The sequence below is a fragment of the Sitophilus oryzae genome, unplaced genomic scaffold, assembly GCF_002938485.1.
Source record: "Sitophilus oryzae breed Bouriz unplaced genomic scaffold, Soryzae_2.0 scaffold_810_pilon_pilon, whole genome shotgun sequence".
Taxonomy (NCBI): domain Eukaryota; kingdom Metazoa; phylum Arthropoda; class Insecta; order Coleoptera; family Curculionidae; genus Sitophilus; species Sitophilus oryzae.
This window is the reverse complement of record NW_022147429.1, coordinates 2,682,791-2,706,750: the sequence shown is the minus strand read 5'-3', so window position 1 is coordinate 2,706,750 and position 23,960 is coordinate 2,682,791. Positions and strand designations below refer to the sequence as shown.

The 23,960-nt window shown below is 32.8% G+C and overlaps 1 protein-coding gene across 1 annotated transcript in view; it reads right to left on the bottom strand.

The window, feature by feature from the left end:
* Positions 1–23,960, bottom strand: part of LOC115889083 (B1 protein-like) — a 290,836-nt gene that overhangs the window by 7,924 nt on the left and 258,952 nt on the right. Inside the window, exon 5 of the mRNA XM_030908998.1 lies at positions 4,572–4,616. Within this exon, the coding sequence (XP_030764858.1) occupies positions 4,572–4,616 (45 nt within the window). The remainder of the gene's footprint in view (positions 1–4,571; positions 4,617–23,960) is intronic.

Below are 23,960 nucleotides of genomic sequence, written 5' to 3'. Positions count from 1 at the left end.
CACCCGTTCCGTAGCGCTTCTTGGGTGGTGATTTCTAAATTGGTTAAGGTTGTTCGTACCAGGCGATTTAGGGATTCCAAGTCTGTATGGGTCCATTTGACTATTCCAAAAGAATATGTAAGAACCGGTAGGGCATAAGTGTTTATTGCTTTAAAGAGGTTCTTAGAATTCAAACCTGTCTTTAGAAGGGAGGTAAGTCGCAGTCGGAAGGCGGTCGATAGGCGGTTTTTAATAATTCCATGTTCTATTTTGTGTGTTTGTAGCATTCCAAGATATTTATACGGCTCAGTCGACATTGCGGAGATAATAGTTTTCTCATCTAGATTCAATTCTGGTGTTTCGCATAGTTTTCCTCTTATGATTGAAACAGTCTGACATTTGCTCGTACCAAAGGTCATTCCAATATCTGCGCTGATTTTATGAACGGTACGCAGAAGGTTTTCAAGTTGGTTTTTTGTTGCAGCATATATCTTCAAGTCATCCATGTATAGTAGGTGTGTAATGAGATGACGTCTGTTTCTCGTTCGTAGTGAGAATCCATAACCTGTTTCATTGATTATCCGCGATAGTGGATTTAAGGCTAGACAAAACCAAAGGGCGCTAAAAGAATCCCCTTGGAATATCCCTCTACGAATTGGAATTTTTGGCGATGTTATGTCAAAGGGAGCAGACCTGAGGTTGAGGGAGGTCGTCCATGAAGGCATGATCTCTTTAAAGAATCGGCAGATTTTGGGGTCAACATTGCAGATTTCTAGAACTTGCAACAGCCAGCTGTGTGGTATGGAGTCGAACGCTTTCTGATAGTCAATATAGCCCATGAAGAGATTTCTTTTGTTATGTCTGGCTTGCTACAAAACCACCGAGTCCATTACAAGCTGTTCCTTAGAGCCCATTGCCCTGCTTTTGCAACCTTTTTGCTCTTCATGTAGGATGTTATTGGTGACCAGGTAGGTATATATTTTACTGCTAATGCAGCTTGAAAATATCCTATAAATTGATGGAAGGCAGGTGATGGGTCGATATTGGGAAGGATTATCTGGGTTTTTTGTTTTTGGTAGAAGGTGAGTAATTCCCTCCGTTAGAAAGACGGGCATTTTATTGGGGTCAATCAAAGTTTCAGTAAATTCTCTCGCTAGGTGGTTGTAAGTAGCGGAAAATTTCTTGAGCCAAAAGTTGTGAATTCCGTCATGCCCTGGACTTCTCCAATTAGGTAATTTTTTTATTGCACTTTCAACGTCGCGCAAGGTAATTATTGTGTCTTCCATTCTTACGTTCTGATGTTTTTCACGCTCCTGGTTTATCCATGCGGCATTTATTTGATGCTCTCCTTGAGACGACCAGATGTTGTTCCAGTATTGATTTAGTTGGTTTGAGTCTATGGCATTTGGATGTTGGGGGTTTTCTTTATTTGCCTTATTTCCAAGGTTGCGGTAGAAGCACCTCTCGTTTTGGGTGAATTGGGCGTTGTGCATCCGTCGTAGGTGGCTTCGTTTGTACCGTTTGAGTTTGTCTGTATGTACTGCTAGCTGTTGTTTTAATGAATTTAGAGTATCGATAACAAAGTCTTTCTGGGTTTGGCCGCTTAGTTGACGGAATCTAGTCGTTATGTCTTCTGATATCTTCTTTAAAAGGGTTTCACTATCGTTTCCTTTAGAAAGTTGTTGCATGCGACCTATGTCTCTACGTAATCTGCTGATTTTGTCAGACATTCTTTTTTCCCAGGGTGGTATAGGTTTCTTATTTTCCTTAGGACGTTGGGCTACATCTTGACCATTTTGTGTAAGACAAGTTAGGGCCGCACAGTATATATGTACATGTATTTCTTCTAAATTGAAACTGGTTTTCAGTTTATCACATAGGATAGCGTTAACTCTCTCGATGATTGTTGTTGTTTGTGCTGTGTATTTTATTTTCGGAAGTGATGGTCTGAGGTTGGGATTGGAGCCATAAAACTTAATTAGGTTTGATTCGTATAGATAATCCAATTGGGTTTGTTCGGTAGGTAGTGTAATCTCTGTCGGTAGTGCAGTCTCTGTCTCAGCTTCACGTATGCTTTCGCTCTGCGGTGGTTGTGGCGGTATGTCAATAGTTGTTTCTGGGTTGATTTCTAGTCTTATTTGTTCCTTGATTCTGGCCAGTGTCTCTTGAGAAAGAAGATTCCTACTTACTATGGTCCTGCGTTGATCTGCGATGCGTTGCTCACTTAAGTGTTTAAGGTTTGGGAAAACCTTTATAAATTGTGCATACAATTTGCCACGGTACATTGTAAAGTCCGTCTCCAGGTTAGTAACTTTATAGTACAGTCGCATGATTTCACTGTTTTCGGCGTTGGTCCATTTCTTGCGACGTACCGTTGGGTTCGTACCATCTTCGGTGGGAACAGGTGTGTCCGGTTCAGCACTTGAAGATGGAGGATGTCCTATTTCTTGCGTTTGGGTGAGTGTAGATCTCGGGGCAGCATCACCCGCCATGCTGACACCCTCGACAGGCTGCGGATTGGACGATTCCGAAGGGGACCAGCCCGCTGTCCCCCCTCGCCCTGAGAATATCGTTTATTTCTTGTATTCACCATGTTTACCATAGGTTTGGTTGCATTTTATACCTAACTGCCAGGTTGGGGAAGGTTGACAGGATAAGGGTAAGTGGAATTTTAGGAGAGCGTGGAAAGATAGGAGGTTAGGATAGGTCAGCGGACAGCTGGCGATACTGGCAGTACCGTTTCCGCATACGATAGCGGTAGGTATACTGCTGGCTACGGTACCCTTGCCGGCCAGACTTTATGACGATTATTATTATTATTATTATTATTAGATAGGTAAAAAATGGTATAATAAAATTTGATAGACAATTAAATTTTGCATATGATGCACGTAAAACATACAGGGTGTTCCATTTAATCTAAACAAGTTTTTGCCGTTTAAAGCTAGTCATTATTTAATATAAATTTTTGGACACTCTGTATAAGGTAGTAAAATTTCTATTATTGCAACACAATATTTGATCAATAAATAATCTTTTTATATATAATAGATATTTTCAATGAGAGATGCAGAATTTTATAACAATTTAAACTATATTTAACAAAATATAGTTTAAATTGTTATAAAATTCTGCATCTCTCATTGAAAATATCATTTTTGTTTTAATTGCTGCTCGCAGCTAGAATTCTTTTGCGTTACAACCGGCGCCATTCAAAGCCTACTTATTCAAAGCTGGCGAATCTTTAAAAACTCTAAGAGCAATCAAAATCTCGAAGAGGAATCTAGCAAAATATCAAGTATGCTATATTTTTGGAAAGGTAATTTTAAATTCTATTCAATAAATTAAAAATATACAGGGTGTCCCATTTAAAAAATCAAATTTTCTGTTGATAATTCTTAAATTATTAATTAAAAAAATATATACATAAATCATTAAATTCTACGTAAAAAGGTTCCTTGGAAATGTTTTCACAAAAATACAAAATTTTCCATAGCAAAAAAGTTACAACGATTTGTTAAAAATGGACATTTTTGATAAACACCCTGTAACTCCGAAATCGTAACAGATATCGATGCACGGTTTTCACCATCATGTTTTTGATAAAAATTGAGCTCCAGACACCGATATTGGTTTTCGTCTATCTTCTATAGAAAAGGATATTTCCCTTTAAAAGCGTCTAATTTGACCCACCCTGTACATTACAGGGCATCTCAAAGAACTGGGTGATGATCAATTTTATAATAAAATACCTTGTATATTACTACATTTTTAGGTTTTTGCCTGATCACATAATCTTACGTTACGATCACATACACTACGCAATGTTGTTATAATTTAGAATGTAATAAGTATTTTGATTTATTTCTTTCAGTAACGCTGCAAAATAGATTATATTTATTTATTAATTGAAACTGGAACTATCGAAACAATTTTACATTTTTTTTAAAAAACGTCCATAACTCATCCACTTTTTAGAGATACCCTGTACAAAACGTAAGTAAGTACTGTAAAGTCCTTTATTATATGAGCACTAGATATGCCCGATACACTATTGTAAGACTTTGTATAACCATGTGAGAGATATAAAAAAAAAAACAAATAATTGTATTACAGTCGACTCTCGATAATTTGAGACTCAAGGGACCAGGAAACAAAATCAATATAAAGAGAGTTCAAAATAATAGAAGTTCAAATAATCAAGAGGAAATTGGGGTAAATTCAAATAAATATGAGTTTGTTAAAAATTAATATTTTTTATTATGTACATATGTAATACTAATATGTATTACTAATATAACATAATATGTATTACTAATATGGGATTTCTTCAAATTATAAAATGTCGAGTTCAAATTATGGAGAGTAAGGAAGCTCTCACTTCAAATTATAGAACTTCGGCGAGCAAGAATTCATTCAAATTGTCAATGAAATTATATTAAATTTTTTCAATTTATCGAGTATGTATTTTCTTAAAGGACTTCAATATATCGAGATATTCAAATTAACGAGTGTCAAATTATCGAGAGTTAGATTTAAATGCGTATCCACCATTTTGTCAATAATTTATCTTATGGAAATTCATTACTTACTTTATTTATGTGCTGTCCTTTGTAACTGAATGTCCAAATACGTATCTGAAAAAAAGTACAATATGTTATTAACATCATACATTTCAGATATATTTACAACGAACACTAAACAGGGTGGTCCCAAATATATTCGTGAAACTTCGTCAGCATATTCTGCCTATAAACATAAGTAAAAAAGTTAATTTTATGTCCTAAAATGCTTCCTTTCAGAGATACTTATAGGGTGAAGAAATTTAATTTTTCTTACGATTACGATTTTTTCCAAATAATTTCTGAGCAAACGCCGATATTTAGATGAAAATTGGTGTATGCGTGTTTTTTGACATGAGACATTATATTTAGATGTCACTGCGAATCCTACTTCCAGGGGGCGCTACCTACATATTTTGGTTTACCTAATGTTTTGAAAAGTAATAACTTTTCGTCCGTACCTGTATTACATTACTGACTAAAAAAATATACATTTTATTCACATACGTAATTTTTTACGTAAAAAAGGTCTCTCGGTAAAAATCGCTATGAGTAATGGTTCTTAAGATGCTTGGACTGAATAGTTATTGGTCTGAAATAATAAATTTGAAATGTTACGCCAAAAATTTAATAGTAAGTATTTTTTTTCTAAAAAGCCAGTGGCAGTTGATCTAAAAGGGCAGAGGGGCACATGTCCACACAATCGTAAAGTTTCAAGAAATGAAATAAGTACATAACTGGATGGACTTTATATACTAAAAATAGTAGATATTTATTCTTTCTTGTGGAGGCTGTGCTCTCTGCCCATTCTCCTGAGTCGCCACTGCAACAAGCATGCTGAAACAGATTTACAGACAATTTAATTGTTAAAAAGTTGATTACATATTAATAATACCTTTATAAGAGCTGGGGCTTATAACAAATAATGTATTTTTAATCGTTTCCCCAAATTATAAGGCTTTAATTTATATTATTAGAAGGGTTATAGTAATAAGGTTAGTTTATTCGTTTTATTTTCCAGTTTATAGTAATTCATTCATTTTATTTATCGAGCCCAAAATTCTAATCTAAATGAAACAAATAATCACTGTTTATATTTCTAATTTGACTAATAATTTTTTAGAGGTAAATTTTTAAAGTAAGAAATTAAAAATTTCAAATAAATTGTGAATTAATTATTAATATTATAGATTTTTTTACATCAATCAATTATGAAAAATTAATAATCAGTTAAGTTATGTTAGGTTAGGCAATATTTTATTATTTAGGTATAGTTATTTTTTATATAAGACGATAAAATGGTATTTTATCGTCGACCGAAAAGATTAATTCACGAGCGATGAAATCGCAAGTAAATTAATTTCGGGAGACGATAATGCAATTTTATCGTCGTGTATAAAACAATATTTTTTTCCATAGAGAGTTACGTTTTAAAAAATATTCAGAAAATATTATTTCAAGGAATTTATTACGAATAGAAAAAATATTGTGCTGGGTTGGCGTTGGTTTCTATCTAGTTTGACAAATAAATAAAGCTGTCTCTCACTGTCTCTTGAGTTGTCAGTTTTGAGTCAATATTTTTTAAATCTCTTTCGTGTCGATTGCTGATCGAATTGGAGCCAGAAATGGCTCAAAACGAAATAAGTGAATTACCAACAGGTATTCAGGCTGAGGCGACAAACGTCATATCCAAATTACTTCCATTTAAATCCCGAATAACTTATGAAAAGGAATACAAACATTTTCAAAAATAGAAGCAATTAAAAAACGTGCGAGAAGAAATAAAGTTTTTAATCTAGTATCCTCGCTGTTAAAGTATCATTTAATCTACCCTTGCGGTTAAAGTAGGTACTATTTTATCTACTATTTATGATAGATATAAAGCAATTTTAACAATTGCTATAGAAAAAAGGTATTTTTTGGCTTATGATAAAATAAACACTATTATTTTACAATTTTTACCATCATATACTTTTTATATTAATAATGTATATACATAAATATACCGGGTGGTGCATCGTCGCTGGAAACATAGAAAATGCAAATTTTGGACTTAATAGACGAAGCCATTGCGTTAATCACAAAAAAAGTTGCGGGAATATTCAATGTGAGTCCGTTAGCCTAAAAAATGTGATGCTCTTGTCACAAATTAACTATCTCTTGTGATATATACGCTATTGGCAAAGAGCTATAAGGTTCATATCGAAATTGCTGGACTTTGTAAACGGATACGCCTGGAAAATCTGGAGATCAAATAGTGGAATAATCCAATATAATAATGTAATAATGTACGGGTTTTTATTGTTCCCTATAAAAATACAACTTTTATATTTTTTATTTGTTATGGACACTCTTTACCTTTTGAAAATAAATTGTAGCTTTAGTAGTCCTCCAACGATCCAATCACTCACAATTTCTAAAAATCTAGTCGTCTGAATAAAGGTTGATTCTCACTATATAGTCTGTGAAACGAATAACTTTGAATTTGACAGTTCCCGCGGACTTTTCTAGTGTTAATTTTATTAGGTTAGCAACTTGCGGCCACGCTGACGCAATGCCGTCTCTAATAGAGCAGCCTCACAGCGAGATTTATGACATCACGCTAGTTAGATACTATGGATTAATAAATATGTTGTAGAATACATGGAAAACATAATTATTCCTCGTATTTTTGGTTTGTATTTTAAAAATGATATAGTTTACATGAAATATATATAATATACAGTTTATAAATACAATACACATATATACCTATTTATAGTAATAAATACTTTGGCAAATAAACTATGAACCATACAAATGCAGCAAATGTTTTACAATATACAAATAATGAATAGGTACATAAGATAATGGGTAAAATGTAAAATATATTTTAAATTTTGGGGTTTGAAAATTGATCTAATTTAACAAACAACATTCAATATCTGCTAATAGAGATGTATTATTATTTGTATTCATAAAATTTATATCTATATTTTGCAAGTATCAATGTTCGAAAAATTGTATTTGCAAATAATACAATATCATAGAAAAAAAAAGCGTCAGCGATGGCTATGAAATAAAGATGGCTGTCATTTTATATGTAAAATTATTCTAAAATTTTTGATTTTCTTCGGATTTAGGTTCGGGAAACACGCTGATAAGTTTTAATTTGGGTTTTAATTTTTTTTTGGTTTAAAAAAAACGTTTCGGCTAATATTATAACTTTTATCAGTGTTGTGTCATGAAAAAAATAGTGTGAAATATATAATCCAAAAAAATTACATATAAAATATTCTATATAACATATCCTAACCTAACACCACATAATGTTTACTGCAATTAATAAATTAATATAAACTTGTCAAAAGATGACCGCATATTTGTATATTGTAAAACATTTGCTGCATTTTTATGGTTCATAGTTTATTTGCCAAAGTATTTATTACTATAAATAGGTATATATATATTGTATTTAGTAACTATATTTCATGTAAACTATATCATTTTTAAAATACAAACCAAAAATACGTGGAATAATTATGTTTTCCATGTATTCTACAACATATTTATTAATCCGTAGTATCTAACTAGCGTGACGTCATAAATCTCGCTCCGTGGCTGTTCCATTAGAGACACCATTGGTCTGATATCTAGAAATGTCAAAAGCTGATGACTGAAAAGTTGATTTTTGCAAGAATAGGAAGAATTGTCACTCGTTTTATTATTTTCCTTTTCTATTTCACGAAAATAAAAAGAGTTACCTATCTGATTCGTTCAGGCACCCAATTTAAAGAATATCAGTAACTTCTTTCACAGAGGGATTTTATATTTGCCATGTTGGTAAAAAATAACGGTCAAAATTCAAAGTTATTCATTTTATAGACTATACCTTCCGTTTCCATTCCATATCCGTTCCTAGCAACAGTTTGGGTTAGTCAGTGGTATCCATAGAGAAAGCCTAATATTTAGCTTATAAAACAATAAACTTTTGATTTATATATATATATATATATATATAAACGGGATTTGGTTTAAGTATTTAATACTCATTTCCAACTAGTCTATTGCTGGCTTTCCGTTACCCTACGCCACACATCTCGATTTAGAGCGTCATCAGCTTCTAGGTTACGAGCTTCCATTGCTTCCGTAACCGTTCCGTTCCAGGATTTTCTAGGTCTACCTCTCTTTCTTCTGCCCTGGGGAGCCCATTGAAAAACTTTTTTTGGCCACCTGTTCTCCGGCATACGCAGAACATGTCCAAACCATTTTAAGCTGGATTTTTCGATTCAGTCCAGTACTCTTTCCTCTGATGCATTCATGATACTCCTGACCTCGATGTTTGTTTTTTTTCCATCCTAGATATACCTGCACTTCTTCTAAGGTAGTCCATTTCAACAACTTGGAGTCCATAGCTCTGAACCATAGCAAAGAACTGACTCCACCAATGTTCTTCCAAGTCTCTTTTTAGTTTGGTTTAAGTCTCTTTTTAGTTGTTGCAGACAAGTTTCGGTCCCACCAGAGGCTGTTAAGACATCCAATAACTTGTTTGCTTTTCTGAATTCGGGTTTGTATTTCTTCTTTTATAAACTTTTGATTTCTAATCACAGTATCTCTTGACGGAAGATAATCAAAGGCCAAAATGACGTTCCTCGCAAATTCTGAAGTATAATTAGTGGAAAAGTTAAAAGTTTGATAACTTTTTCTACTAAAGCTTCATTCAGAACCTCGAAATCAGTGAAATAAATTAGTAATTTCAATTAGACGTAGAAGTTTGTTCACCTAATTTTAATGTAAGCATTCAGAACGTCATAATTAGTGGTAGTAATTTTCAGTTAGTGGAAACAGTTAACAAACTTTTGACTTTTCCACTAATTATACTTCATAATTTGCGAGGAATGTCATTTTGGCCTTTGATTATCACCCGTCACGAAAAATTTTGGTTAGAAATCAAAAGTTTATTGTTTAATAAGCTAAATATTATGATTACTCTATGGATACAACAGACTACCGCAAGCTGTTGCTAGGATATTTTATTAATTTTAATTGTGTTATTTAGACATTATGAATGATCGTAAACTAAAAAGTATAAAGTGTAATTGAAACGACTAATTTATTCCACTAATTGGGAGGTTCTGAATGAAGCTTAATTGAAAATTTCTACCACTAATTTTGATGTTCTGAATGCTTACATTGAAATTAAAATTAACACTACGAAACTTCTACGCTAATTGAAACCACTAATTTATTCCACTAATTGCGAGGTTCTGAATGAAGCTTTAGTTATAAATTTGGGGACCGTTACTATCATTACTAATTTTTTAGTGAAATTTATCAACATTGTCATATTTTGGGAACATATTCATTGGTTTAAAAATTGTTGGCACAAATATTATCTAAACACTAAATACATAAAAAATGTGCATTAAATGTACATTTTAGTAATAAATTAATATTAATTAACAAGAATATAATTTTGCAAATCATTCTCTAAAAAATAACATTTTTGTATTTAACTCGATAAATCAAAAATAATTCAGGGCAAACTCGTGTAGAATGAAAGCAGTGGGTTCGTTGGCCGTTTTTAGCCTGAAGAAAAAAAATGTTTTTCAGTCTCGGCCAAGGTGGTTCCTCTTGAACTTAGCGTACATTATTAGCCAATTCGCGAGGTACTGTGATCAAACAGATGATTAGACCGAAGCAAAATAAAAAACTAGTATCAAAAAACGACGAGCTGTAAAAAACTAGTTCGCTAATTGTCAAAATCTGCAATACCGTTAAAAAGCACAGAACCGTCTTCATGTCGAGATATCGTGTTTTTAATTTTACTTTTCTTGCTTATATTTTCGTTTATTTTTTAGTTTACGACATTTTCAATACTTTAATAATAAAAAATATAGAATAAAATTTTTATACACTATTTATAACTCAAGAACGGTTGTGCCTATATAAATTAATTTTTAAATAAATCTGGTTTTTGTAACTCTGCTCTCTTCCGTTACTGACAGCTCACAGAGGTTATTGGCAGCTGACATCTCAGAGATTTGTCAGCTGCCAATTGTCAGCTGCCTGATCTGTCAGCTGGTTGATAACTGGTTGTAATAATTGATGTATTCAAATAATTCCACTGCATATCAGTGACATACTAGATATTATAGAATAGAAATGCAAAGGAAAATAGTGGGAAAATAGCATATTCAAATCTAGAAACATATTGAAATACCGGGTGCGTCTCAAAAGGCTATAGAGAAAACTCTACAGAGACTCTATAGAGAAAAAGTGACAACAACTGTCATATCGACTGGCCTCAATCATTCCAGATTAAGGTTGATTCTCACTATACTTTCCGTATCAGCTCCCTTCCGTTTCCCTTCCGTTTGCATAAAATATTATATGATGTAAATGAATAGGACAATGCACACTATCCGTTCCGTTTCCCTTCCGTTCCATATCCTTTCCTTCCATAAATTTTTTGGTTGGTTTGGATGGACTGAAGCGTATCGGAAACAGCGTTGTCAAATTCTTACATTTGTACCAGCTCGGATAACATTTTGCTGATATTTATTTATTCTTTCTCCTCTTAATTAAATCATCAACCTTTTTCAAAAGATACAAATTTTTAAAATAAAACTTTCGTAAAAAAATAACTGTACAGTAAAAAGTATGGAACTGATACGGAACGGAAGCATAGGTATAGCGTAAATACAATAAAAAATACGGAACGGATATAGAATGGAAACGGAAGGTATAGTGAGAATCAATCTTTATTCGGTCAGTCAGCCAACCATACCACAATATTTGTGCCACAATATTGACAAAAAACTCTGAGTTTATTACACTATTAGGCAGTACGAAGTCAGCTAGTATTCAATATATACAGGGTGATTCACGGCTATGGTACGTTAGACGTTTATGGAGAGCTGATCATAGAATTTTTTTGAAAAATTGGAATTTTACATAAAGGTACCTGCTGCACCTATTTTAACTATCTTCAACGTTACAGTGTTGCCGCTTTCTACTAAAAGTGGTAGCATCTTTGTTATTTTAAATAGAACACCTGGTTGGTTATTACATTTATCATAACTACTTTATACTGTATACAATGTATAGGTTAGTATAATAGAAACATTATGAGATATTAATGTTACTATTATACTAACCTATACCGATCTCTAACAGTTTTCGAGATAAAAATTAAAACATGTGTAAAACTGACAGAAACACGATCTTGAATAAGCGTTGGTTAAATCATAAATTCGGTATATTGACACCTGAAATTTAGTTTGTAGGTTAAGAAAATTCGACATATATTCGATTTGTCTAAATCAACGGATTGAATATATCAAACAAGGAGATCAAAAAAATATTTCCGTTTGTTATAAAATCGCTCAAATCATTCTTATTTTAATTTTAAGCATATGCATATCAATTAAAAAATCCAAAGGTAAGTAAAATTCAATTTTAACGATACCTATATCATCTTCCTATATCTTAACATCCTGGTTTGTTTTGTAAAGTCATTTAAAAGAAAATCATTCTATTAATTGTTTCGTTTAAATAAAGCCGTTACCATGACAAATATTCAAACTTTATTTGTACCAGTTAGACTTTATTTGCTATATTTCTAAATTTCTATTTCTTCCTGCTTAATATTTAATCGGTTGATTTAGATTGATTGAATATATTTATTGGCTTTCGTTAACTTAGAACCCGAATTTCAACTTCAAAAATGTCCATGATTTTGCCAATGCGTATTCAAGATCATATTTTTCTCAATTTTAAACATATTTTATTCTTTTTTCTCAAACTTTATACGAAATAGGTTAGTATAATAGAAAAATTATGAGATATGGAAGTAGTTTCCAAAAATGTAATGATATATTGGGTATGCCATTTAAAATAAAAAATATGCTATCATTTTTAAATGATCCGGCAACACTGTAACGCTGATAATATTTTCAACAGATGGAGCAGCCTTTATGTAAAAATCTAAACTTTTAAAAATATCCTATCACTGGTTCTCCATAAACGTCACTACAACCACCTTACAACCTAACCAACTGACCATCATCGCCGTGAATCACCCTATACCGGGTGCGTCTCAAAAGTTGCTCACCCCCTATAACTTTTTAATTTTTTCAGATAAAACAACAAGATTTGGTATATTAGTATATGACATAAATTAGAATTGATTGACATATTCAATAATTCTTTTCAGTCATTTCCGGTTTCGCGGTTTGGCGTTTGGATTGGACTAAAATTCTTGATTTTTAAATGGTATCCTCGGTATTTTTTTATTTCATTCGATAGAAAATGACACTCCTTGATTAAAAATTAGTGTTTTCAACACAGCCATGGCACTTTAGATTGAAATTTAAAATACAATTTGTTTTTGAGCGAATATGTCAAAAGTTGACATATTTCGAAAAAGTATTTTTTTAAGAATAATTTGATATACCACACACTTGATATTATAGTTGACATATGATGTGTCATTGGATTCAGAGTGTTATTTTCTATCGAATAAATTAAAAAAAATACCGAAGGTGCCATTTAAAAATCAAAAGTTGTAGTCATTTTCATTGAAACAGGAAGTGACCGAAGAATTGAAATTGAAAAATTTGAATACGTCAAGCAATCTTAATTTAAGTCATATACTAACGTGCCAAATCTCGTTTTTTTATCTCAAAAAATAAAAAAGTTATAGGGATGAGCCACTTTTGAGACGCACCCGGTATAGCAGTCTTAAAGACCCATTTTTAATAAAAATAGAGATATAGTAAAAAATTTTAAGTACATTCAAATTAACGAAGTGGCAACAAAATTAACATAGTTTAAAAAAAGTAGGAAACGTTTTATTGCCATCAGAAGTTGTAAAAAGTTATATACGTACCAACAGATTTTCAGATATGCCCAAGTTTCAAAGGGTATATTACACTGCAAAATATATGTAAACATGTTGTTTACATTTCAGAATTCTCGTTTGGTTTTTGAGCCGGAAATACGTTCGCGTTGAAACTTTTAGATATTCGCCCAGTTAAAAATTCCGCTTTTGCAGTATTCTAGAATATCGCACACATTTTTGTCGCAAGAGAAATTTAAATTTAAAATCCACCAGCTATTCAAGCATAGCAATTCTTCGCAGAGAATTAAATGGGTAACTGCAATTTACATCCAAAGGAAAATTTGCATAACAAAAACATACGACTGCAATGGTGATAAAGCTGCAAGGACGAACAAATCCTCCCACTTAAGCTGGCCATAAAAAGTAATAATAAGTAGAATACTACTTATTGTACCTTGTGATTTGATTTAATTTACTCGTCGTACTATAGAAATTTAAATTGTAGTTGAGTATAGACACAGGGGTAGTGATGGGATATTGATGCGTCTCAGATAGCCTCTCCTATTCAAATGCCAACCTCACCTTCGCGCTGGTATACCCTGTTTCCACAGACGATGCTCTGACGATGGCCCTCAGTCCCGGGCAGGTGTTAAGTTACCAGAGGGTGCTAAGAATCCCCCGGCTTGACATGATGAAAACCCAAAAACGAATTGGGACTTGGAACTCCCGAAGTCTCTTTGCGTCAGGAAAACTGGATAATGCAATTCAAGAGATGAAAAGAATGAACATTGACATTCTTGGCATGGCGGAAACAAGATGGCCTAATAGTGGAACATGTAGAAAAAGCGAAACAACATTCTACTACTCTGGAAATAACAACCCAGATCACAGAAATGTAGTAGGCTTTATTGTATCGAAGGAGATGGATAAATACGTAAGGAATGTTGTAGCTTACTCAGACCGAATTATACTTTTACAATTGAGTGCTAGACCGATGAACATCAATATACTGCAAGTATACGCACCTACAGCAGACAAGGCAGAGGCGGAAGCACTCGAATTTTACGAACAAATTCGGGAAATCCTGCACTCACTGAAGCCCGAAGATATTAATGTGGTATTGGGCGATTTCAACTCAAAAGTAGGTAGTGGAAGTGTAGAGGGAGTAACAGGGGCGTTTGGATTGGGCGACAGGAACGAACGTGGTGAAATGCTGGTCCAGTTCTGTCTTGAGGAAGATTTGGTTATTAAGAACACATTCCATAAACTGCACCCCAGAAAACTCTATACCTGGAGGTCTTCACAGGATGAACAGGGAAACATTGTACGGAACCAAATTGACTATATTTTGATCAAAAAAAGATACCGAAATAGCATTACGCGCGTTGCAGCCTACCCAGGGGCAGATATCGGCTTAGATCATAATCCTCTCGTTGCAAACTTCTGCTTTAGATGTAAATTGCTATCAAAACAACGAAGCCCTCAAAAATATGATATTCAGGCACTAAGACAGCCCGGAGTACAGGAAAACCTGAAAACTGAAGTCGACAAGCTTTGCCAAGAGAACGACCCTAGTCAGGAAATTACAGCTAACAATATCTGGAGTCAGCTGAAAAGAAACACAATTTCAGCCACAGAAACTGTTATTGGCAGACAGAAAAAACTAAAATCCAAGCCTTGGATGACAGATGAAATACTGGCTCTGATGGCTGATCGTCGAATTGTTAAAAACCAACAGGACAAATATAATGAAATAAATCGGAGTATCAAAAGGAAAATATTAGAAGCCAAAGAAAAATGGACCCAGGAAAAATGCGAAGAGGCTGAAAGACTCCATCAACTACACGACTCCTTTAACTTTCATAGGAAGATAAAAGAAATAACTGGAGAAAATAAAAGTAATACACTAACCTCAATCAAAAACAGACAAGGAACAACAATTCTAGATATAAACGAACTGAACGATACATGGAAGAATTACGCGGAGTGCAAAAACAACCTTCTTTAAACTAAAGAATATACTCCTGCATAGAAATATGCCGCTACATACCAGGATACGGGTAATTCAATCGTATGTGTGGCCTGTGATGTTGTATGGCGCTGAGACTTGGTCCCTTAAGATAAAATCAATAAACAGAATTGAGGGTTTCGAAATGTGGACACTCGCGATTGCTGCGCATACCCTGGACGGAGCATGCAACAAATGATGAAGTCCTAAGAAGAGCCAGAGTAGACAGACAACTAATGGATACCGTAAAACAACGCAAAGTAGCATATCTAGGACATATATTAAGGGGACGTCAATACTCCATACCCAGGTTGATACTGCTGGGGAAGATCGAAGGCCGACGGGGACCGGGTCGAAAACAGCATTCTTGGCTTCGCAACATAAGAAACTGGAGTGGCATACCTGACGCCGCAACCATATTTCGACGAGCCGAAGAGGGTACCCTTCATCTTATAGCCATAAAACAGACGAATGATCGCCAACGTGCGGCATCGCACATGGCATCCAAAGAAGATAGACACAATGTTGCAATTACAGTTTGGTCAACATGTCAGCTCCATTCATTATATAAAACTGAAATATAGAGACAAAGACATACTACTAAAGTTGAAAGCTAGCTAAACTAGAGTTATTGCATTGACGTAAATTATTTTATATTTAAACTGTTTTCAAATCCAGTTCAAATTCAGTTGGATTATCAGATAATACTGGTCTGCGCATCGGTTGGCTGCAAATCGGTCTTGGCACCATTATTGTTGATTCTTATGTAAAATGACCTCCTGAATCCAAATATGACCTCCCTTTTCCCCCACCGTTTTTGGGGTAGACTTGTTATCTATTTTTGCTGCCTTTTGATAGTTTGGTAGGATGCAAAGGATTATTTTGATATCAACATTTTTATTTTTGGGGTACTAGAAATATTAAGTGGCCTGAAAACATGAACTTTTGTAGAAAGGCGGTAGACTTTTTTAAAGAGGGCAGGAGTCCCGTTCAAATTGTAATTGTAATTCATAATTGTAATTGGCACGTGGCACACCACGGCCTGTGACACGACATGGCCTTGACCATGCCTTGATGCACGAGCTAGCGAAAAAATAAGTGGTAAGGATTGCGCAAACACCACAAAAACATTTGATTTATAGCTGAGAAAAGCATTATAATAAACTTGATACTGTATCTGGGTACCAATATCCTCTGGTTGTGTGCTAGGAAGTAAATTTTCATGCATATATTTATCGATAGGTTTGTAGCTTCTGAATAACGGTCTAGGTAAAGCATTTAGCTCATTTGCTAGCTCAGAATTAGAATTATTAGATTTAAGCAACCCGCATTTTTATTGGAGGGCATTGACATATTTATCAATCAAGTCAAACAAATAATCAACGAGAGTATTCGTATAATTTAACAAAATTACTGTAAACCACTATATATACGAATTCTTGGTTAGGTTCAAAATTGTTTCTCTTATTTATTAGGTATCATTATTAGGCATTTGCATGAAAGTGTGTATCTTGGGTGGTATTCTACAAAATTTGCAGGCTATTGAGGAAACAGAAAATGTACAGATTGCAGAAATAAATTGAAAATAATATTTATATTAAAACAGAATTATATGTCACTTTTTCAAACATGCTCTTCATATCCCTAGTAGGTAATAAAGTTATAAGTGTATAGCAATAAAACAGTCTATAAAGCAGCATGGTGTTGCTATAAAAAAGTATATAGAAACTACAGTAAATTTTGCGATAAAGTTTCATTCCCGGTCAGAGAAATGCCGCTCACGATCCTTTCCTTTGGTTCCGAAGGAAAATATTTACTTGCCTCCTTTGCACATTAAACTAGGTTTGTTCAAACAGGTTGTGAATGCAACGGACAAGACAGGTGACACATTTCAATTTTTAAATACTAAATTTCCTCGCCTTAGTGAGGCTAAAATCTAGAACGGAGTTTTTGTGGTCCCTAGATTAGAGAGCGTTTCCAAGATTCGACGTTTATTGATCACCTGAATCAAAAATAAAAACCGACCTTTATTAGCATTCCAAATCATGTATAAGAATTTTTTGGATAACCACAAATGGAACGTAACATGTCTCTTTAAGTGCATTTCATTCACATGGATTTCTTTCGAAAATTTAGCAGTAGTCTCGGATGAACACGAGGAACGGTTCCATCAAGACATCGCTAAGCTGGAGAAGATATTTTCAGGAAGAGTCGAAAGCAAGCATGTTGGCGATGTGCGGCTGTATATTTAATAGTATGTATGTGTAATTTTAAATCGATTCCAAGTTGGGTAATCATATCACACATGAAGCCGATTGACCAACCTAGTTGTATCATGTGGATGTAGTAGCATTGGCGATAATCACCCGATTTTTGTCACTTGTTTTGATGATATACCGGGTGCGTCTCAAAAGTGGCTCACCCCTATAACTTTTTTATTTTTTCAGATAAAAAAACGAGATTCGGTATGTTAGTATATGACATAAAATAGGATTGATTGAAGTATTCAATTGTTTTTGGTCACTTCCTGTTTCACCGGAAATGACTACAACTTTTGGTTTTTAAATGGCACCCTCGGTATCTTTTGCTTTATTCGATAGAAAATGACATTCTGAATAGAATGACATATCCTATGTCAACTTTTGAAATTCCTCCTTAATAAAAAATTGTATTTTAAAATGCAATCTAGAGTACCATGACTATGTTAAAAACACTAATTCTTAATCAAGGAGCCTTGGAAAAATAGATTTGACGTCTAATGTTTTTAGTGTATTGTCTTGGCCAGTTAGAAAATGCTCAAATCGTATTTTTAATCATATCTCAGTTTTTTCAAATGAAACGAGATTGGCTCATTAGCATATTTGGAAAAAGCATTTTTTTACGAATAATTTGATACCACACACTTGGTATTTTGAATCAAATTTTCGTTACAAACCGCAAGGTATTATTTCAAATAAACCATATTCAAAAATGCCAAAATTGACATATATGTCATTCTACTCAGAATGTCATTTTCTATCGAATAAAGTAAAAAAATACCGAGGGTGCCATTTAAAAATCAAAAGTTGTAGTCATTTCCGGTGGAACAGGAAGTGACTAAAAACAAGTGAATACGTCACTCAATCCTAATTTATGTAATATACTAACATACCAAATCTCGTTTTTTTAACTGAAAAAATAAAACAGTTATAGGGGTGAGCCACTTTTGAGACACACCCGGTATAGTACCGAGCGTAAATTAATGTATGTTGATATTTATTTCGGCATAACCACACTTAATGGCTTTATGAAACTATATTTGGCAATTTGCAAATAATTGCCGAAATTTTGTTATTTCATCAATATTCACATACCCTGCTGGCAAGCGAAACTTTGGGTCGGCGTTTACATGTACAGGAGTGAATAGCTATGGCAATCTAGTAAGTCAGAGAGAGTAAAAATACGAAGTATTTTTTACATAATCACTTAATCTGACGCTAGATTCCATGCGCTTGAGAAAATACTTGCCTTCTGTCTTTATTCAGTAGGTACATACATACACATATCGGCACTCAAGACCAGAAATGCCAGCCCTAGTATGACTGAATTTTTGTCTGTTAAACTGTTAGCAAGAAAATTATACTTTTTAAAACTAAATCTTGAATAACTCAAAAACGATTTATTTTAGGGATAGGAACATGTATAGTCAACGAATTGAAAAACCTTTTCTTCAGTGAAATAGAAGAAGTGGGTTTCCATTTGAAAAAAAAATATTTATGATAATTTTTTAATCGCTCAATTTCATGACAACTAACTAGCCTAACCGCCATTATTATATGACATTCCAACAATTTAATTTTTGAAGTAGATAGACACATATCTTCTCTTTGTAGCACAGTGGCTGTGGTAATCACTAAATTTAACTTCTAGGATAAGTACATTTTTTTGATAGGCAGTTTTTTTCGTCCAAATTTTTTTTTTTCTCAAAAACGATTAATGTTCTCAAAAACATTAATATTCATAGAATTTTACAGAGAATTTAAGTAGGTATCACCCATATAAAATAAGAAAGTTGCCGTCAACTTCCGGTATTTACGGAAGTGCCGCCATATTGAAAATATTTTAAATCGATTGATCTCATTATAAAACAAAAATGCAAAAAATCTCCGATCAAGATATTGTAGTTCTCTAGAAACTTCTAATGTACGCTCAATCTGGGGCACCCTGTATATTCTCCAAAGTACATCAACTATTGTAGTATACACAGTCAATGATGGTATTCAAAAAAGTAATAAAATATTAAAAGTACGTAAAACGTAGTATAATTTATCTATAGTGATGGCTATGAAGAATATAAATATAATTTCAATTTCAGGTGTGCCATAGTCCAATATGGGGACAAATCATAAATCGATACAAAAGGAATATTTTTCTTTTCGTGTTATGGTATTTTATTTTAGAAGTATATCTGTCCATAATATATTCATTCTTTTGTTAAACAAAATACGATTAATACTATATTTTAATCTACGTATACATAGAGTAACAGCGGTAACAGTCTGAAAAGTAAAAATCCTGAATTTCTCTTAGAAAAACAATACTGTCAGAAAATACATTTGCTTTCCCGATATGTTTTGAGACTATTATGACAACATTCTTTCTATGAAAAAGTTAGAATTACTAGTATTCAAATATGTAGCATGTATTAACACTAATCTCAAAAATTAAATATTAATGTTTACGAAATTAATTTTAAATGAATATAGTTTTATTAAAAAAATAAAATGCTTTAGCAATTCAAATTTAGCAATTATAAATCTATTTAAATTTTTTTCATATTTATAAAAATTAAGTACAATTTTTATATATCCAAATATGTAACTTACTTTTAAATACCCTTATCTCAAAAACTAAAAATTAATGTTTACAAAATAGGATTAATGTATTATTTATAATATATTTTTTTTTGTAATGTAACTTATAAAGTTATTTATATACAAGAAAATAACTCTAAAATATCATTAGAAAATGGCGTACGTGCCAAAACGCTTTTATTTCGCCACAAGACAACAGCTAAAAGGTTTGAGAAGAAATTGTTAGTTCAATTAAGGAATTGAGGCCTTAGTAATATCTATGCGTTAACTTAAATCTCCTTTCAAGACATTAAGCAACAACAGAAATACATAATATGATCACTTATATATCTTTATATCTATATTTTTGCACATGTGTTTTTCTTTAATTTATATATTTTATTGATCCAGATTATTTTGGATTCCTACAGAAATTTAATATAATAGAAATAACAACAGGATGTATTAATATGAAACTGGTAGACAATGATGAACTATAAACTATAATACCGTTATTAGACTTTATTATGATCGTTAATTTTAGTTATGAAATTTCTTATAGGAGGTTTCCACTTCAATGGTACATACAAGTGAAAACGCTGTAGCGTGTCGTGGATAAAAGGGCGGAGGGGGCGAAGACCTTAAGGGGCGCAATGATCAATAAAGGATCAAATAAATTACAAACTTTTTTTTTAAATAATAAATAATAATAACTACATGAAAACTTTTATTTTTTTTAGCCGACCATACCAATAGGTATGGTAGGCTATTAAGATCGGCAAAAAAAAGTTTTTTTAATTTCACTCAAAATGAGTTATTTGGGTCATAAATGACCTAAATACAAAATATTTTCATGGTGTCTGTCTGTCTGTCTGTCCGTCTGTCCGTCTGTAACACGATAACTCAAAAACCGCTGAACCGATTTTAACCAAATTTGGCACAAAAATACTGTTGCACCCGAGAATCTGGCCATTAGTTTTTGGTTGTTGTGGGGGGTTGGTAAGGGGTTAAAAATTTAAAAAAATCGTAACTCCAAAATTACAGTAGCTAGCAAAACGCGGTTTTCAAATTAAGATTAGGAATAATATTTGCAGCAAAATTTGTAATAACCTCAAAATCAGTCAAAGTCGCAGTTTTCGAGATATTAACATATTTTAGTATGGGCGGCTATACGTGCCTCCCGGCGCCAATTTTTTAATATAAATTTGTTTATTAAAAAAGTTAGTATACTAAACAGTTATTTCAATGATACAAGCGTCTTGTTTTAACCGATTTAAAAGAATCAATTATTTCATCTATATTTAGATCCTGGGCTGTGTCTGCTTGAATACTGAGAAGTGATAAATAATTGGTTCTATCTTTTGTGCTGGTTCACCTCTGGTAATTATTAATTCTTCCTAATCTACTGAAATAGTTCTGCACCAACACTGTTGGTGGCTATAGTGTAAAAAATCTTCAGTAATGCACATAAAGATGGATATGAAGACTCTAGGTCATTGGAAATTAAAATAAATATATAAATATATAATATAAAAATATTTATATATCAATATTCGTCAGGTGCAAGTTTGTTGTCATCAGCATTAATTTCTTCTAATAAACTGCAAAAATGTTTATATTCTTCAACTAAAGAAGGTTTAACATCTGCTTGGTACAATATCTGTAAATCCATAAGACATTTTGAATTGTCATCATTGACGTCCATATCCAATAAACAATTAAATTTTTGGCATATATTAAGGATGTCTTCAAACCGATTCTCTAGAGTACCAGTTAAAATGTCTAAAGTACCATAAAACACTGATATCTTGAAATTATCTTCAGACTTTTGATGTAGGTAGTCATTTTGGATTTCATGATGAATTATTTTTATTCTTCTTTGTCTTTTTGTGGAAAATGATGTTGACGTATTGTATTTATTTGCCAAAATAGTAGCCTGTTTTTTAAAATTTTTAAAATATTTTTCACTTCTTAATGATTTGAGATCTTTAGTTACCGCAGTAATCATATGAGCAGCTGTACATAAGTTGATATTAACCTTTGGCAAGTGATTGAACAATATATTAATTTTATTCAGCACTTCATTATTATCGATTATATTTCGGTCAGTGATTTCCCGAATTTAATTCCATCGCGACTGCTTTCGTCTTCTTCTTTGGCGGCGCTTGCGCAACGTTATGTCTAGCCATTGTATTTTTATTTATAGACAATGGTCTAGCGGTAGCGTAGTTTCAAACCCATATGAAAACTTTCGTACGTATACGCCTTCATTAGAGATTTAAATTATTAAATATAAGTAAACATTAAAAAACAAAAATAAGATGTGAGAAATATATACGTCATTTTGTTATCTTGAAGAGCTAAGGGCACGGTAGGGCACCGTTTGTTTTTGTGTTAAATTTAGTTTTTCTATTTTTTTTTCAAAGGGCGCCAGAAGCGCCAAGCGCCTAGGGGCAGAGGGGGCGTTCGCCCCCCCCCCTGGCCCCCTATACTACACGCCACTGTGAAAACGTTATGTGTAAAGAAAATGTCACTTCAAGAAGATATTTTATTTCAAAATTTAAGTTTCCAGCCAAGTTGCTAATATTTCTAAATGTTAATAATGGTTCTTTACGAAACTAATAATGATCATAATTAGAAATTTCGTGTTGAATGTATTGTGATATAATTGAAATGAGTTGTATAGATATCATTATTGTACCTCTACAAATTTTTAATATTTTAAATTTAAATTTTTAAGTTTTAGCGTATCGCCATTAATTAATAGTTATTTTTTATACAAGACTATAAAATGGTATTTTACCATCGACCGAAAAGATTAATTCACGAGCGATGAAATCGCAAGTGAATTAATTTCGGGAGACTGTAATGCAATTTTATCGTCGTGCCTAAAACAATATTTTTTCCATAGCGAGTTACGTTTAAAAAAATATTCAGAAATTATTATTCCAATGAATTTATTACGAGTAGAAAAAATATTGTGCTGGGTTGGCGTTGGTTTCTATGTAATTTGACAAATAAATAAAGCTGTCTCTTTAGTTGTCAGTTTTGAGTCAATATTTTTTAATTCTCTTTCGTGTCGATTGCTGATTGAATTGGAGCCAGAAATGGCTCAAAACGAAATAAGTTAATTACCAACAGATATTCGGGCTGAGGCGACAAACGCCATATCCAAACTACTTCCATTTAAATCCCAAATAACTTATGAAAAGGAATACAAAAATTTTCAAAAATGGAAGCAATTAAAAAACGTGTGAGAAGAATTAAAGTTTTTAACCTATCCTCGCTGTTAAAGTATCATTTAATCTACCATTGCGGTTAAAGTACCGTATGATCGAATAAAAACGGCGTCAGCGATGGCTATGAAATGAAGATCGTTGTCATTTTATATGTAAATTTATATGGGAAATGTCATCGATTGTCATTTCCCAGCCAACTGAACGCCGTTTTGTTTCGATCATACGGTACTATTTCATCTGCTATTTTTGATAGATATAAGGCAATTTTAACAGTTGCTATGGAAAAAAAACATTGAAAATACTTAGTAAATAAGAGAGATTTTTCGAAATTTCACCAAAAAGCTCATTCAATCAAAATTTGAAGGCGCTTTGGAAAAAATGTAAATAAATAAAAATATTTGGTAAAAAAATGAAGCAAATCCGGACCTGAAATTCAGCGTATTGGTTTTGGATGTACCCAAAGATCTCTTCAGCCAATTTTTTATACGCTCTTAATAGATTTATGAAAGATATAAA